Source organism: Leucopleurus acutus (assembly GCF_964270905.1).
Source record: "Leucopleurus acutus genome assembly, chromosome: 8".
Taxonomy (NCBI): Eukaryota; Metazoa; Chordata; class Mammalia; order Artiodactyla; family Delphinidae; genus Leucopleurus; species Leucopleurus acutus.
The window spans coordinates 10916200-10930931 of NC_139151.1; the positions used below are offsets into that span (position 1 = coordinate 10916200).

Below are 14732 nucleotides of genomic sequence, written 5' to 3' on the forward strand. Positions count from 1 at the left end.
TGTTAGAAAATCTGTTAACGCATTTAGCCACATAAAGGATTCAAGGAGAAAATTTTTCAATTGATGGAGAGAATTTGATAACATTAAATATCTATTTATGATAGAAGTTCTTTGCAGGAAAAAAATAGGAATAGGAGGTCATTTCCCATTTATCTCCCTAACTACTAAAAATTAAATATTTTTAATGGCAAAAATGTTAGACTCACTCCCTCTAAAGTCAGGAAAAAAAGATGAGAATGCCTGCTATCTATCTATCACTATCTCTTCTAGGAAGCAAATTCTGAATCTTATTCATTGTACATTCCATACCTCCACGTGGAGCACTTAAATGTCTTCTCATTAATTCATGTGTGTCAAACTGTCTCCCTACTTTGAAAGTAAGCTCCTTGAAGGTTCCATGCATCATACTACTTTTGTATCTTTTATAGCTTTTTAGTCCTATATTCAGCCCTATCAGGTATGTAATAAACACATTTGACTGAATGATATCAAGAAATACCCGGATTTTAAAAATAGCTTTTCTTTCTTCTAATTATAGAAGTAATGCATCTACACTGTAGGGAACTGGGACAACTCAGAAAATATAAAGAAGAAATTAAAAATAATCCCAATCTCTCTTGCCAGAAATAACCACTGTTGACATTTTGGTGCATTTTTCGTCTTCTCTGCACATTTTGACAGAGTAGATAGAGCTCATACTCCTTAGGTGTTATTTTTGCACTGTACTAGTTTCTCTTTATAGAAGAATTTCCTCATAAACATGGTTTTTAATGGTTACATGATATTAAATATTATAATTAATCTAAACATTTCCTTATTCAATTATTGTTGTCATTTCTGTAAATGATATATATATATTTTTTTATTGAAGTGTAGCTGATGTACAATGCTGTGACAATCTCTGTTGTACAGCAAAGTGACTCAGTTATCCACATATAGACATTCTTTTTTTGTATTCTTTTCCATTGTGGTTTATCACAGGATACTGAATACAGTTCCCTGTGCTATACAGTAGGACCTGTTGTTTATCCATCCTAAATGTAATAGTTTGCATCTACCAACCCCGAATTCCCGGTCCATCCCTCTCCCTCCCCGTCCTCCCCCTTGGTAACCACAAGTCTATTCTCTATGTCCGTGATTCTGTTTCTGTTTTGTAGATAGGGTCATTTGGGCCATATTTTAGATTTCTCATATAAGTAATATCATATGGTTGTAAATGATATTTTTATACCCAAGTGTTTTTTTCCTGTATTTTAGATTATTTTCTTAGGATAGACCATTACAGAGCTGGAGAGAAATTGTTCCCTCTGAACATTACTTGCGACCCTCAAAATATACTGATCTTTTTTGACTGGGTCCCTCTGCCCTTCTCCCTCCAACCTCTGGTTTAACGACAGTGAAAAAAGTAGAGGAGACAGGGAAGAAGAAATACATCAAAAGTGGACTACTTTCTGCAGAAATCAAAGGCAAGAACGTCATTAGGAGAATTTTTCCTCTTGCCTGACCATCGCCATGAACAGCCCCCGCCCCTCCACCCCGTCCTCCCCGTCCTGTCTTTCTCTAGCAGCCTCTCATTACTCTAGAAAACCACTTGAGAACAGGAAATTCTTACCATAATATTTCTAAGTCCTTATACTTTGTTTCTGTATAAGTCCGTTTGGGTTGCTTCTTATTTTCAGTTGATCCATTATCATTCATGTTAGAAACAGACTGAGAGCCTTTCTGGCTAAGGGATGCATGCTTCTTATTCAGTTCATGAAGATAGTTCAAGTCCGTATTGGAAAGAGTGTCGATGTGTAGCTGCTGATTTGAAAACCTTTTCTCTTCTTGGTCTTTGCGTCCTCTTTCCGTATTAACATTCATCATGGAGTGACACCTGGTAGAATTTCTATATAATACCTTGTCAGAAGCCTGGTGTGGTGGAGCAAATTTATTGGAGGTTACTTTGGGTTCCTGGCTTCTCGGTATACCTGAGTATTGTAAATCATTGTTCGGGGCATTCATAACCACGACTGTTTCCTGTTTCACTGCAGTAGGTATAGGCTTAGTTGGGGTTTGCTGCTGTCTGGAAGCGTTATCCTGGTTTCCTTGACTGACAGCCAGCTCTTCAGTCACCAAAGACTTTGGGCCATGCCGGTGTTCATGCTGTTTTTGAATCTTGTGCTTGGCTGGTCTTCTGGAAGGTTGCTGGCCATTGGTTGTTTCTGAAGATTGACCTCTGGGTCCATTGCTTGATTTTGCATTTTCAAATTGAGACCAGTGTTCCTGGTAATCCTAAAAAGATATTTTTAGTTAATATAAAGTTAAAAGATTGACACTCTTCACCAATTTTAGTGTTTTTCAGACTGGGAGTTAAGACTTCTAGGAAGGTGACCACAGAATTGAAAAGAGCTAAAGAAGGAGAACAGAGGGTCCTTTCCTCATTTTGGGCAATGAGAGGGTGATTAGCTGAGTGGTTCCTCCTGGCAGTTTCAGGTTATGAATTTTCTAGAAAGAAATAGCTTAGAATGGGCATTATATTAAGGGCAAGTCTTTGACTTAAAATGTTGTAAGATGAAGTATTACCAAATGGGGGAAAAAAGCAGCTTTACCTCTAAAGAGCTGCATACAAAGGAAGGGCAAATCAACATCAAAATATGCAAGTTTATCTTAACTAAGATGAATATTTTTAAAAATATTATCCAGAAAGAACATCAACAATTTGCTTTGCCCACCAAGTACAAGTTTAATACGAAATACAATTCAGATTATCAGATCTTCTTACTCACATAGGTCAGAAGCTAGAAATGATCTCTTCACCAGATGAAACAAATTAGATTTTATTCAAAGGATTATAAAAGAGTCTGTGCGGTGATAGGACATCTGTGAAACCACAAGGGTTGTTTTGCTTCTGTTCCTTAATATAGCCTGTACTTAGGCAATCAAACATCTGGGGGAAATATTTCAATTTCAGAGCAGTCTTTATGCTTTCCAAAGTCTTGTAACAACAAAATGTACTCCTGGTATAATAGATGCACTATGTAACTATATTGTGCTAAGCCATTTAGACATATTTCCCGAGGAATAAAGCACTCATTACTTTGTGAAAAACTAGCTGAGTTAAGAGGCCTTTGGAAAGAATGATTAAATGCTTACTGAAAACAGTCCGAGGACCATATGCCTCAGTGTGTTATATAACTGCAACATAATTCTTCCTTGCTGAACACACATATAAAAAGCCTCTGTGGCCTGTATCTATGCAACGTTAATCGAAAAATGCAAGTTACCCAGATCATTTGAGAAAAAAACTTGAATAAATCATGTTTTTGCTCAAATTGTTTTAAGGATAAGTTCAACTTTTATTTCATTTTTCTGATATAATAGCTAAGGCTCATCCTGCTCCTGTATAATATTTACTGGTATTCTACTTCTCATGAAATCTCATTATAACGATAAGGTTGAGATTATTCAATTTAAAACAGTAATACACAATATGACTTCTTATATCAGATTTTCAAGTAAGAATGACTTATAATTCAAAATGTAGAGTAAGTTCTCCTTAGAATTTGAACTTTTTGGAGGATTGGCCAGGTTCTTAGTAGCTCCTCTAAACTTTAAGTTTTTACCTGCGGTGCTCCAGAAAAGAAAATACTTCCTTTTCTGTCTGTATTTCAATTAAGAAGGGTCCTTCTTTTCATGCAATATATTGAGCTGTATGGGGGAAATGTGGGCAAGGAGGCGCTGCCAACAGACAGCCCAAGAGCATCCTTCCTTGTAGTGGATCCAGAAGAACATTGTTATTTACACTCTTGTAGGTGTGTCCATGAAACACAGCGGCTCTTTTCATGGCTGTCGTCACTGTTCTTGAAGGTCAAAAAAGATCCCTCTTTGCTATGACTTAGAGATATTTATTAATGCTGATAATGTCATTCTTTTCAATATTTGTTCAGCCTTCTTTTAAATTGAAGGATAGTTGATTTACAATGTTGTGTTAATTTCTGTTGTACAGACAAGTGACTCAGTTTAACACATATATACATTCTTTTTGTCTATTCTTTTCCGTTATGGTGTATCACAGGATATTGAATATAGCTCCCTGTGCTATACAGTAGGACCTTGTTATTTATCCATCCTATATATAATGGTTTGCATCTGCTCATCCCAAACTCCCAGTTCATCCCTCCCCCACTTCTTCTTCCCGTTGGCAACCACAAGTCTGTTCTCTATGTCTTTGGGTCTGTTTCTCTTTCGTGCATAAGTTCACTTGTGTTATATTTTAGATTCCGCATATAAGTGATACCATGTGGTGTCTGTCTTTCTCTTTCTGACTTATTTCACTTAGTATGATAATCTCTAAGTCCAGCCATGCCTGTTCAGCCTTTTAATTGCTAGAAAAATAAGTGACCAGGAACTCCTTTTCTGCTGCCATATGACTGTACTTGTCCAGCTCTGTCTCTCTCATTTCCACCAAAAAAACCTATCAAGAATGTTCTTTCCTGGGGGTACCAGACCCAAAATCCTGGGTTACCACTTGGTCTTAATCCTGTTATACATTTGCAGCCGACAATTCAGATGACAGTAGTGCTCTTCACAGGGTGCTTTGTCAACAAGGCCAAGGACTCATCATTTCATGAGAAACGTCATTTGCCTCGAGTGTTAAATCCACTGTTCACGTAAATGTAAGTGCCCAGAGATGGCATTTCAGTCTCCAGAAAGAAAGACGTTTATGGGCTTGATGCGATCTCTCTCACCTTCCGAGCAGCCTACTTGAGATCTGAGGTTTACTAAAGATTTATTACCTACAATTGAGGCATCAGGTGTCACTCTTTAGGTGGCAAGACCCTAGTTCCCTGAAGTTAATATACAAAGCCACTCTCAGGCTATTTAATCTCCGTCAGCACCGAAATCCTCTATTTCATCCCCCTCTCACTGGGGTTCTTTTGTTACCAACACTCACAATCAGTCCGGACCAAGCACTCAGAATAACTGCTTAATGGCAGTAGGTTTTCCCAGCACACACAAAGCAGAGTCCTTTGGCTGCAGCGTTAGCACCGGGGTCTCCTGATGCCTAATGCTGGGATGGTAATTTCTCAGTAAGATCTGTGCTCAGTTATTAATGCTCCTTCATACTGTGCCATCCAAGGGAAGTCTGCCCCCAACCCTGAGACAGGCAGCATCTGGCTATTTCTCTTTCACGACTTTTTCCGTTTACATGACCTAAGCAGAGGGGAGAATGCACGCTTTGATGTCAGCCAAAATGTTAATCTGCTTTAAAACAAAAGCCGTTCTTGTTCTTAGTCACCCTGATCGACCCTGGAGTCCTGAGGGTTGTGCCTGGGCTCCAAGATTAGCTCTGAAGTTTCTTTTGTGTTTACTAACAACAAAACACACATTCTCTGAGTCTGGGTTATACATTCCATTCGACAATATTAATAAAATTTAGAGAACACAGTAGCTCTAATATTCAGTGCTAGTATAGAAGGACTCTGTGCTCAGGTGAATAAAAGCGGCATAGCTCTGTTGATAGTGCTGGAGGAAAACCAAATGAATAGCTCTTTGGAAAGGTGGGAAGATCACTTAGGATGTGGTCACAAGGATGCTGACATAGATAAGTCAAAGATGCTGCATATCTTTTGCGCTATCGTTTCTTTTCCTTGTCTAGAGAGGCAAGAGTTATTTTATTTAGAGGCAAGAAAGGAAACATCCTGTTTCATCCTTTTGAAGACTCATGTATTTGGGGAACTTTCTTCTTTCCCACTGACAGCATGCTCCTTTCCTGGGAAGGATCTTCTGCTGGTGGGAGTGTACCCTCTTGCACTGGCCAGCAAGGGTCTGACCCTTAGCTCAGTACTGTGTCTGGTTCTGAGCACACAGTGGAAATGGAATTTGGAAAATCTGTGAAGATTCACAGGAGAGCACAAAGCGATTCAGCGCAAGACCTGTGTGGACAGGTAAAGTGATGACGGATTGCTTGGCTTGAAGTAAGGATCTTAGGCATGTGTACGACATTTAAATAGAAAATGATGAGGATGACCATCAATTCTCAGTATTTTTTTAAAATAGATATTTATGGGAGTATAATTACTTCACAATACTGTGTTCGTTTCTGTTGTACAACAAAGCGAATCAGCCATATGCATGCACATGTCCCCATATCCCCTCCCTCTTCAGCCTCCCTCCCACCCTCCCTATCCCACCCCTCTAGGTCATCGCAAAGCACCGAGCTGATCTCCCTGTGCTATGCAGCTGCTTCCCACCAGCCAACTATTTTACATTCGGTAGTGTATGTATGTCGATGCTACTCTCACTTCGCCCCAGCTTCACCCTCCCATCCCACATCATCAAGTCCATTTTCTATGTCTATCTCTTTATTCCTGCCCTGCAACTAGGTTCATCAGTACCATTTTTTTTTCAGATTCCATATATATGTGTTAGCATACGGTATTTTTTTTCTCTTTCTGACTGACTTCACTCTGTATGACAGACTCTAGGTCCTTCTACCTCACTTACAAATAACTCGATTTCGTTTCTTTTTATGGCTGAGTAATATTGCATTGTATATATGTGCCACATCTTCTTTGTCCATTCATCTGTGGATGGACACTTAGGTTGCTTCCATGTCCTGGCTATTGTAAATAGTGCTGCAATAAACACTGTGGTGCATGTTTCTTTTTGAATTATGGTTTTCTCAGGGTATATGCCAGTAGTGGGATTGCTGGGTCGTCTGGTAGTTCTATTTTTAGTTTTTTAAGGAACCTCCATTCTGTTTTCCATAGTGGTTGTATCAATTTACATTCCCACCAACAGTGCAGGAGGGTTCCCTTTTCACCACACCCTTTCCAGCATTTATTCTTTCTAGATTTTTTGATAATGGCCATTCTGACTGGCGTGCCATTCTGACCAGCGTGAGGTGACATGTCATTGTAGTTTTGATTTGCATTTCTCTAATAATTAGTGAAGTTGAGCATCTTTTCATGTGCCTCTTGGCCATCTGTATGTCTTCCTTGGTGAAATGTCTATTTAGGTCTTCCGCCCATTTTTTAAAAATCAATTTATTTATTTATTTATTTATTTTTGGCTGTGTTGGGTCTTCGTTTCTGTGTGAGGGCTTTCTCCAGTTGTGGCAAGTGGGGGCCACTCTTCATCGCAGTGCGCGGGCCGCTCACTGTCGCGGCCTCTCTTGTTGCAGAGCACAGGCTACAGACGCGCAGGCTCTGTAGTTGTGGCTCACGGGCCTAGTTGCTCCACGGCATGTGAGATCTTCCCAGACCAGGGCTCGAACCCATGTCCCCTGCATTGGCAGGCAGATTCTCAACCACTGCGCCACCAGGGAAGCCCTTCTGCCCAATTTTTAACTGGATTGTTTGTTTTTTTAATATTGAGCTCCATGAGCTGTTCGTATTTTTTGGAGATTAATCCTTTGTCTGTTGTTTCATTTGCAAATATTTTCTCCCATTCTGAAGGTTGTCTTTTTGTCTCGTTTATGGTTTCCTTTGCTGTGCAAAAGCTTTTAAGTTTAATTAAGTCCTATTTGTTTATTTTTGTTTTTATTTCCGTTACTCGAGGAGGTGGGTCAAAAAAAGATCTTGCTGTGGTTTATGTAAGAGTGTTTTTCCTATGTTTTCCTCCATTTGTAGTTTATTTTTGTGTATGGTGTTAGGTAGTGTTCTAATTTCATTCTTTTACTTGTAGCTGTCCAGTTTTCCCAGCACTGCTTATTGAAGAGGCTTTCTTTTCTCCATTGTACGTTCTTGCCTCCTTTGCCATAAATTAGGTGACCATATGTGTGTGGGTTTATCTCTGGGCTTTCTATCCTGTTCCATTGATCTATATTTCTGTTTTTTGTGCCAGTACCATACTGTCTTGATTACTGTAGCTTTGTGGTATAGTTTGAAGTCAGGGAGCCTGACTCCTCCAGCTCCATTTTTCTTTCTCAAGATTGCTTTGGCTATTTGGGGTCTTTTTTGTTTCCATACGAATTGTAAAATTTTTTGTCCTAATTCTGTGAAGAATGCCATTGGTAGTTTGTTAGGGATTGCATTAAATCTATAGATTGCTTTGGGTAGTATAGTCATCTTCACGATATTGATTCTTGCAATCCAAGAACATGGTATATTTCTCCACCTGTTTATGTCGTCTTTGATTTCTTCAAATCTGTAGATTGCTTTGGGTAGTATAGTCATCTTCACGATATTGATTCTTGCAATCCAAGAACATGGTATATTTCTCCACCTGTTTATGTCGTCTTTGATTTCTTCCATCAGTGTTTTATAGTTTTCTGAGTACAAGTCTTTCACCTCCTTAGGCAGGTTTATTCCTAGGTATTTTATTCTTTTTGTTACAATGGTAAATGGGAGTGTTTCCTTAATTTCTCTTTCTGATTTTTCGTTGTTGGTGTATAGGGATGCCAGAGACTTCTGTGCATTAATTTTGTATCCTGCAACCTTACCAAATTCATTGATTAGTTCTAGTAGTTTTCTGGTGGCATCTTTCAGATTTTCTATGTATAGTATCATGTCATCAGTAAACAGTGACAGTTTTACTTCTTCTTTTCCAATTTGTATTCCTTTTATTTATTTTTCTTCTCTCATTGCCGTGGCTAGGACTTCCAAAACTATGTTGAATAAGAGTGGTGAGAGTGGACATCCTTGTCTTGTTCCTGATCTTAGTGGAAATGCTTTCAGTTTTTCACCATTGAGTATGATGCTTGCTGTGGGTTTGTCATATATGGCCTTTATTATGTTAAGGTAGGTTCCCTCTATGCCCATTTTCTGGAGCTTTTTTTAATATCATAAATGGGTATTGAATTTTGTTGAAAGCTTTTTCTGCATCTATTGAGATGATCGTATGGTTTTTATTCCTTAATTTGTTAATGTGATGTATCACATTGATTGATTTGCATATATTGAAGAATCCTTGCATCCCTGGATAAATCCCACTTGATCATGGTGTATGATCCTTTTAATATGCTGTTGGATTCTGTTTGCTAGTATTTTGTTCAGGATTTTTGCATCTATGTTCATCAGTGATATTGGTCTATAATTTTCTTTTTTTGTGATATCTTTTTCTGGTTTTGGTATCAGGGTGATGGTGGCTGCATAGAATGAATTTGGGAGTGTTTCTCCCTCTGCAATTTTTTGGAAGAGTTTCAGAAGGATCGGTCTTAACTCTTCTCTAAATGTTTGATAGAATTCACCTGCGAAGCCATCTGGTCCTGGACTTTTGTTTGCTGGAAGATTTTTAATAACAGTTTCAATTTCATTTTGTGATAGGTCTGTTTATATTTTTTAATTCTTCCTAGTTCAGTCTTGGAAAATTGTACCCTTCCAAGAATTTGTCCATTTCTTCGTGGTTGTCCATTTTATTGGCATATAGTTGTTTGTAGTAGTCTCTTATAATCCTTTGTACTTCTGCAGTGTCAGTTGTGATTTCTCCTTTTTCATTTCTAATTTTATTGATTTGTGTCCTCTCCCTTTTTTTCTTGATGAGTCTGGCTAAGGGTTTATCAATTTTGTTTATCTTCTCAAAGAACCAGTTTTTAGTTTTATTGACCTTTGCTATTGTTTTCTTTGTTTCTATTTCATTTACTTCTGCTCTGATCTTTGATTTTCTTCCTTCTACTGACTTTGGGTTTTCTTTGTTCTTCTTTCTCTATTGTTTTTTTTTTTAAACATTGTTTTACATGTCTTTATTTATTTATTTATTTATTTTTTGCGGTACGCGGGCCTCTCACCGCTGCAGCCTCTCCCGCTGCGGAGCACAGGCTCCAGACGCACAGGCTCAGCGGCCATGGCTCATAGGCCCAGCCACTCCACGGCATGTGGGATCCTCCCGGACCGGGGCACGAACCCGTGTCCCCTGCATCGGCAGGCGGACTCCCAACCACTGCGCCACCAGGGAAGCCCCTCTATTGTTTTAAGTGTAGGGTTAGATTGTTTATTTGAGAATTTTCTTGTTTCTTGAGGTGAGATTGTATTGCTATAAACTTCCCTCTTAGAACTGCTTTTGCTGCGTCCCATAGGTTTTGGGTCATCGTGTTTTCATTGTCATTTGTTTCTATGTATTTTTTAATTTCTTCTTTGATTTCTTCAGTGATCTCTTGGTTATTTAGTAGCACACTGTTTAGCTTCCATGTATTTGTGTTTTTTTTCCTGTAATTGATTTCCAATCTCATAGTGTTGTTGTGGTCAGAAAAGATGCTTGATACAATTTCAGTTTTCTTAAATTTTCTGAGGCTTGATTTGTGACCCAAGATGTGATCTATCCTGGAGAATGTTCCATGTGCACTTGAGAAGAAAGTGTATTCTGCCACTTTTGGGTGGAATGTTCTATAAATATCAATTAGATATATCTGGTCTATTGTGTCATTTAAAGCTTGTGCTTCCTTATTTATTTTCTGTTTGCATGATCTGTCCATTGGTGTAAGTGGGGTGTTAAAGTCCCCTACTATTATTGTGTTATTGTCGATTTCTCCTTTCGTGGTTGTTAGTATTTGCCTTATGTTTTGAGGTGCTCCTATGTTGGGTGCATAAACATTTATAATTGTTATATCTTCTTCTTGGATTGACCCTTTGATCACTATGTAGTGTCCCTCCTTATCTCTGGTAACAGTCTTTATGTTAAAGTCTATTTTATCTCATATGAGTAATGCTATTCCAGCTTTCTTTTGATTTCCATTTGCATGGAATATCTTTTTCCATCCCTTCACTTTCAGTCTGTATATGTCCCTAGGTCTGAAGTGGGTCTCTTGAAGACAGCATATATGGTCTTGTTTTTGTATCCATTCAGCCAGTCTGTGTCTTTTGGTTGGGGCATTTAATCCATTTACATTCAAGGTTATTATTGATATGTATGTTCCTATTAACATTTTCTTAATTGTTTTGGGGTTTTTTTGGTGGGTCTTTTTCTTCTCTTGGGTTTCCTGCTTAGAGGAGTTTCTTTAGCATTTGTTGTAAAGGTGTTTTTGTGGTGCTGAATTCTCTTAGCTTTTGCTTCTCTGAAAAGCTTTTGACTTCTCCATTGAATCTGAATGAGATCCTTGCTTGGTAGAGTAATTTTGGTTGTAGGTTTTTTTCTTTTATTGCTTTAAGTATATCCTGCCACTCCCTTCTGGCCTGCAGAGTTTCCACTGAAAAATCAGATGATAACCTTATGGGGATTCCTTTGTATGTTATTTTTTGGTTTTCCCTTGCTGCTTTTAATATTTTTTCTTTGAATTTAATTTTTGTTTGTTTGATTAATATGTGTCTTGGTGTGTTTTTCCTAGGGTTTATCCTATATGGGACTCTCTATGCTTTGGGTGACTGTTTCTTTTCCCATGTTAGGGAAGTTTTCAACTATAATCTTTTCAAATATTTTCTCAGTCCCTTTCTTTTTCTCTTCTTCTTCTGGGACCCCTATAATTTGAATGTTGGTGCATTTAGTGTTGTCCCAGAGGTCTCTGAGAATGTCTTCAGCTCTTTTCATTCTTTTTTCTTTATTCTGCTCCTTGGCAGTTATTTCCACCATTTTGTCTTCCAGCTCACTTATTCGTTCTTCTGCCTCAGTTATTCTGCTATTGATTCCTTCCAGAGAATTTTTAAGTTCATTTATGGTATTGTTCATCATTGTTTGCTCTTTAGTTCTCTAGGTCCTTGTTAAACGTTTCTTATATTTTCTCCATTCTATTTCCAAGATTTTGGATCAACTTTACTATCATTACTCTGAATTCTTTTTCAGGTAGATTGCCTATTTCCTCTTCATTTATTTGGTCTTGTAGGTTTTTACCTTGCTCCTTCATCTGTGACATCTTTTTTTGCCGTCTCATTTTTTTTTTTTTTTAATGAGTGTGATTGTGTTCCTGTCGTACTGGTTGTTTGGCCTGAGGCTTCCAACATGGGGGTTTGTAGGCTATTGCGTAGAGCTGAGTCTTGGTGCTGAGATGAGGAACTCCGTCAGACCTCACTCCGATGAATATTCCCTGGGGTCTAAGTTTCTCTGTTAGTTCAGTGGCTCATAAGAGGGAGGCCTGGGAGATCAGGAGGGGCAGGTGGGAGGGGCCCTCCGGGAGGAGCTGAGCAGGAGAGAAGCAGAGGGCAATTGCCCAGCCCACTCGGGCCCGGGGAGCCTGCTGAGCTCCCAGGCCGATCCCCTGCCCTCCAAAGCCCTCTCCAGGCTGCATAGCTCCTTGGGGGCATAGGAGGGAGGACAGGGAGATCAGGAGAGGCAGGCAGGAGGGGCCCTCCCAGACGGAGGAGCAGGAGAGGAGAGGAGGGCGTTTGCCCTGCCCATTCAAGCCCAGGAAGCCTGCTAGGCTCGCAGGTGAGGTCCCCTGCCCTTTGAGACCAGGGGTGGAGGGCACCCTGGGCCCCTTCTGTTCCTTGAGCCTAAGCCCCACCCTCCACAGCCCCCAAGGCCTTTTTCAGCCCTGTGGGTCCTGAGCATTTTGCCCCACCCACTGCCCAAACCTCACCCTTTCTTAGGCCCCACCCTCCACAGCCAGGGCCTTCCCCCCCACCCCTTTTTTTTTTTTTCTTCTTCTTCTTTTTTACTATTGTGATATTGTTGTACCTTCCGGTCGTTGATTCATCTTTATTTTTATATTCTTCCTAACATATCTGTTAGTTTCCTAGTCTAATTTTATTTTTTACTTTGTTATTTATTTTATTTTTTTTTTTTTGGCTGCCCCAGGCGGCTCATGGGATCTTGGTTCCTGAACCCAAGGTTGGGCTGAAGCTCCTGCGGTGGGAGCTCTGAATTCTCAGTATTTTTAAAGTGAAAACACACAGGCTTAAATGGTCCAGGGACCTTGTTTCCAGCATATCACCCTTTCTTTTCTTGTCCTCTATCTCCAGTTTCTGATCCTTTCAGCATATAAATGTATTTAAACCTCTTCTATTAAAAAAAAAAAAAGAAACAATCCCTTACTTGATCTCATTCTCTGGTTAAATAAACCTCATCTCTTAATCCACAGCCAGGCATCTTAAAATGTAGGCTGGTCTTCATTTCCCCAGCTCCCATCCTGACCTCTGTACCCTGCAGGAGAGCCCTTATTCTCACTGAAACTGCTTTGCTCAGGCCACCAATGACCTTTGAGTGCTAAATCCTATGGTACCATCTTCTTTAACTTCCTATTTTTCCAACTTACACAGTTATTTCAAACTTACAGAAAAATGGCAAGAATAGCACAGAGAACCCCCAAATATCCTCACTGATCCACCACTTTTTAACATTCAGCCGCATTTCTTCATTCTCTCTCTTTCTGTAGATCTCCCACTCTCCATTTGTAGAGAAACAGATCTACATTCTACCATTTATAGTATTATTGTTTGTATCATCATTACTTAGTTTGTCTGAATCATTTGCAACTTGCATATATGAGTTGCACACATCACTCCCTTTTCGTGGCACCTTTTTATTTGTCTTCTCTGCAGAGTTGAACCCTGTTCACTGATCTCCCTTCCTTGAAGTTTTCATGTCTCAGGTTCCATGACACTGTTTTATCCTGGCCAGCTTTCTGCCTCTCTGGCAATCCCTTTGTAATCTTTTACCTTCTCTACCTCTGCTCTCCCTTAAAATATTCTTACCAATTTCTCCAGGGCCCTGTTCTTGACCTTCCTTTCTTCTCCCACTACCTACAATTCCTGGGGCAGCTCAGCAATTCCCATGGCTGCAACCTACCAGGGAATTCTTATGATGCAAATGTATACAGGCTAACTCAGATGTCTCTCCTGAGTTCTAGGTCCTCCTCCCTACAGACACCTCCTAACTCAACGTCAGGCTCACTGCTGGCCTCACGCACCCTTCTTTCATTCCCAGAACCAAAGCCCTCCTTTTTTTTCTCAGTGGTGTTGGTGCCACTAATCAGACACTCAGAAACTATTCTCTTTCTCTCTCCCACATTCACCTTGTATTTAAGCAATTGCTAAGTTTGTTCATTCCACTTCCTGACCACCTCAAGGCAGGGGCTGAGGGGGATCAGGTGCTGTCCTAACCTGCCAGGAGTTCAGTCCAGCCAGTGGAAAAAGATATACCCACCGTCCGGCAAAGTGAACTGATGGCATGTGGAGTGTGGGGCAAACAGAGCAAATGCTGCCACCTTTCCAGTTCTCTCATCATCTCTTGCAGAAATTACAGCAGAAGTCGCCTGACTGGTTTCGCTGTCTCTGCAATCTTTATTATTCTCTTCCAGTCTATTCTTCAGACCTTGGCAGTGTGTTAACATGCAAGCCCAATGATGTCATTAACCTGCTTACAATTTGCCAATGGCTTCCTGCTCTCCGTAGGATAAAATTGAAAATCTTTTGATCGGCATAAAAAGCCTTCCATGGCCCCTCGCTGACCTGCCCAGCCCTGTGTCCCTCATGCTTCGCCCTTTAGCTGCTGAACTCCGGGTGATACTCAGGACAGACTAGATTGCCCTGCATTTTTACACCTCTGCTCCCATTCGTCTACTTGGCATATTTTGACTCATCCTTCTAGGGGCAGCTCAGGTGCTCTCTCTTTTCAGGAAGCTTTTCCTGTCTTTTTAGGGCAGAATTAGGTGCTCTTTTAGTTACACTAAAAGAAAGAATTAAATTATACCTACTTTTATATCACTGCATTATAACGATTACATAACTGTCTTCCCACTACCAAAAGTTTTAAGCTCCTTGAGGGTAGGAATCATTTTTTTTTTAAAAAAGGATCTTTTGTCAAGTTTTATTTACTTTTCTGAAGAGTTTTTTTTTTTTTTTAAAAAAAAAACGTGTCTTTTGGGCTAGTCACCTAAAAGC

At 39.7% G+C, this 14732-nt stretch overlaps 1 protein-coding gene across 5 annotated transcripts in view; it reads right to left on the minus strand.

Annotated features, from left to right (window-relative positions):
- The window catches only part of JHY (junctional cadherin complex regulator), a gene marked incomplete at both ends in the record, with an annotated part of 63893 nt that overhangs the window by 14327 nt on the left and 34834 nt on the right, over window positions 1-14732 (minus strand). For 4 of the 5 annotated variants that reach the window (XM_082844668.1, XM_082844667.1, XM_082844665.1 and 1 more), the window contains one exon: window positions 1613-2274. In XM_082844668.1, coding sequence (XP_082700794.1) covers window positions 1613-2274 — 662 coding nt within the window. The remainder of the gene's footprint in view (window positions 1-1612; window positions 2275-14732) is intronic. The other variant, XM_082844666.1, reaches the window with a different exon arrangement.